Below are 3,096 nucleotides of genomic sequence, written 5' to 3' on the forward strand. Positions count from 1 at the left end.
GCCACGTCTCAGTGAAACACATAACACTGCACTGCCGATACTCTGGCTGAGTCCTTGAAAGGGCTTGGAGTTCATCCATCTTGTTGGCCAGTGATCTGACATTGCCCATTATGATCGATGGAAGAGATGGTTTGAATTTCCTCTTTCTCTGTCTCCGTTTTGCTCCCGCTTTGCACCCACGCTTCTTGCGTTTGAGCTCATTTGGGATATGTGGCTTCAGTTGAGGTATTATTTCAGCCTTCCCAATGTTAATCAACTGCTCCTGGTTGTAAACCAGCTTGTTGCCATGGTTACGCATCCTAACAAATGCTCAAAAAGTAAAAAAAATGTCTATGTTTATGTTTATTTATGTTTATTTATTTGACAGACGCTGTTATTCAAAGCGACTTACAATTTATAACCTATAGGGCATGTTTTTACATGTAAATAGCAGTAAAAATCCTCTAAGCTTCACAGCACCAGAAACAGAAAAGTAAAATGTCCAAAAATATACCGTTTTTCTTGAGAAACTAGAAGAAAATGTCCAAAAAAAGGCAAAACTTACATTTAGTCAACAGAGTTACTCCAACATGCAGCCACCCAGAGCAGTGAAGTTCCGGAGTAAAATCTGCCTTTTGCCTAGAAAAGAAGTTTATCCTTGACTGTTCATCAAAGTACAAAAAAAAAAATTATTTAAACAAACATCTACTTAAAATAAAAAAGAAACACTATACATTTTTATCATAAATTTTTATTTTAATATTGGGCCAGATTAAAGAGTTAACTGTCCTGTACATGATTCAGAATGCAGGATCAAATGGGTAAAAATTAGTTTAACAGCTCGTCTAAACCACGGGTAGAATAGAACATAAATTATTGGATTCAAACAAGAGTTGGAATCAGTTAAATCAGGTAGAGTATTCATAATCAGAGAGCAAAGCAAATGAGAGGCATTTAATGTCTACATCAGGAGCAAGAAGACATAGATAAAGAATTGTTGACACCCCCCACCACCATCCCCCACCCACAATTGGGCGATGTAGATTGTAACATCATCGCCACCATATTTAATGAGTCACTCACCCTCCATACCCAACTGTAAACTGTAAAAATAAATACTTTTTACATTTTTTCATGAAATTTTATTAGTATATTGGGGCAGGTTAGAGGGTTAACTGTACCGTACATGATTCAGAATGCAGGATCAAATGGGTAAAAATCAGTTTAACAGCCTGTCTAAACCATGGGTAGAATAGAACATAAATTATTGGATTCAAACAAGAGTTGGAATAAAGTAACCAGCTTGCAAAGACTGAAAATGTCTCCGTAGAAAACAAATCATGGCCTGCAAGGGAGGGATAAAAATAAGGACAGAAACATATTAGGAACACCAGCACAACAACACCGAGAGCTGTGGCTGCTTTTCTCTCTGACTTCTTAGCAGTTACAGGAACTGAACCCCTCAGAGTGACAGATGCAATGTGACACCTCATGGCTCGAGCCTGAGACACCGCCACCAAAAATACTCTCATGTACAGAACTATGATGACTGTGATGGGGCCGATAAATGTCAAAATTACATCAAAAACTCCTGTGAAAAAGTCAGTTACAAGAACACATTCCCCAACACAGGAGTTATATCTATCTGGATGTTTAAGAAAATCTTTCAATATCACTCCATTATAACACACAGAGCAAATCCATGACACACACACAGATTTGTACTCTCATATTAGTGACTTTAGTTTGATAATGCAGAGGGTCACAAATAGCCACATATCGGTCAGCTGATATGAGCACCATGTTTCCTACTGAGGCAGAGGTGAGAGTATAAGAAAATAAGTGAAACACTCCACACATAAAACTACCCAGAACCCAACAACCTCCCGTCAAAAGGATTCGAATTGGCATCAGCAGGAGTCCAACCAAGAAGTCTGAGACAGCCAGAGACAGAAGAAAGAGGTTGGTGGGGGTGTGGAGCTGCCTGGAAGGATAAAAAAGCAAAATATTTCAAAGTTAACAATTTTCAAGGACCTTAGGTGTAATGGTCAGGAAAGAAAATGTAATATATCTTCAATAATTCATTGTTGTTCTGCAGCAGAAGCAATATGATAGTTAAGTTAGCAATAAACACAAAATTAGGTAATAACTGTACCTGAAGTGGGAGATCGAGATGATAACCAGCAGGTTGAGAGCCACAGTGAACAAAGATATGCAGGACAGCAGCAAATTGATAAACATGTTCTCAGCATGTTTCTGCAGTGGCTTCCTGCAGGAAGTGTTAAGTAGTTGTGGGAAACAGAGTTCAACATCAGGTAGAGTATTCATAATCAGGGAGCAAGGCAAATGAGAGGCTGCTGAATCCTCACTGCTGTCTGATTAAAGTTATGGATGAAAGTGCTGAGTCATCCTTTCCTCTCCTCCCACTCCAACCACACAAAATAAAGTTGAGACCAAAAAAATATCAAGTGTTTTCATCATACAGATGGATGTTTTTTTAAGTTAAGGTCCCATTAGTCATCATCATACACTGATGAAACTACACCCCCGCATTTTGACCCATGGAGAGATGAGCTGCAGTAGTGGCTGTGCTCAAGAACGATTTGGTGGTTTAACCCCCCAATCCAACCTCGTAATGCTGAGTGTCAAACGGGGTCCCAATTTTAAAGTATTTGGATTGACCTGAGCTAGTCAAGCTACTTAATGTCATTTTAGCTGCACACGTTCTCTTTTACTGCTGGTGTGAATGACATCGCAAGAAGAGTCTCTGAAGCTTTTTTTCAGGAACTAGATCTTCTCCTTGTAAAAAAAAAAGTTACCTTTTTTGATTTGAACTAAATTAGCTAACCATTCCTGCTACCAGTGGTTTCATTTTAATAGATGGGTCCATGATGTCTTTCACATCATTTTTAGAATGCCTTTTTATTGTCACTATTCGCAACAGTTTCAGGTTGCAACTGTAAGTTCTATGGCTCTTTTTTTTTTCATATTTCCATATTTGTTACATTCATTGATATCCTCTTAAATTTGAAAATTTCATTTTTCCAACATGTTGGAAAAAGCAGATAAAATATGGAGTTAGGTTTGGGACAATAATACATGTAACTTGTAACATGT

At 38.1% G+C, this 3,096-nt stretch overlaps 1 protein-coding gene across 1 annotated transcript; it reads right to left on the bottom strand.

Annotated features, from left to right (window-relative positions):
* Nucleotides 1-559: 559 nt before the first annotated feature.
* On the bottom strand, nucleotides 560-2,409 carry LOC107374483 (trace amine-associated receptor 13c). The gene is given in 4 exon segments (XM_070552667.1): nucleotides 560-618; nucleotides 1,166-1,682; nucleotides 1,684-1,963; nucleotides 2,135-2,409. Coding segments are annotated over 4 exon segments (1,029 nt in total). The 5' UTR covers nucleotides 2,308-2,409.
* Between the last annotated feature and the right edge of the window lie 687 nt (nucleotides 2,410-3,096).

The sequence above is a fragment of the Nothobranchius furzeri genome, chromosome 6 (assembly GCF_043380555.1).
Source record: "Nothobranchius furzeri strain GRZ-AD chromosome 6, NfurGRZ-RIMD1, whole genome shotgun sequence".
Lineage (NCBI taxonomy): Eukaryota > Metazoa > Chordata > Actinopteri > Cyprinodontiformes > Nothobranchiidae > Nothobranchius > Nothobranchius furzeri.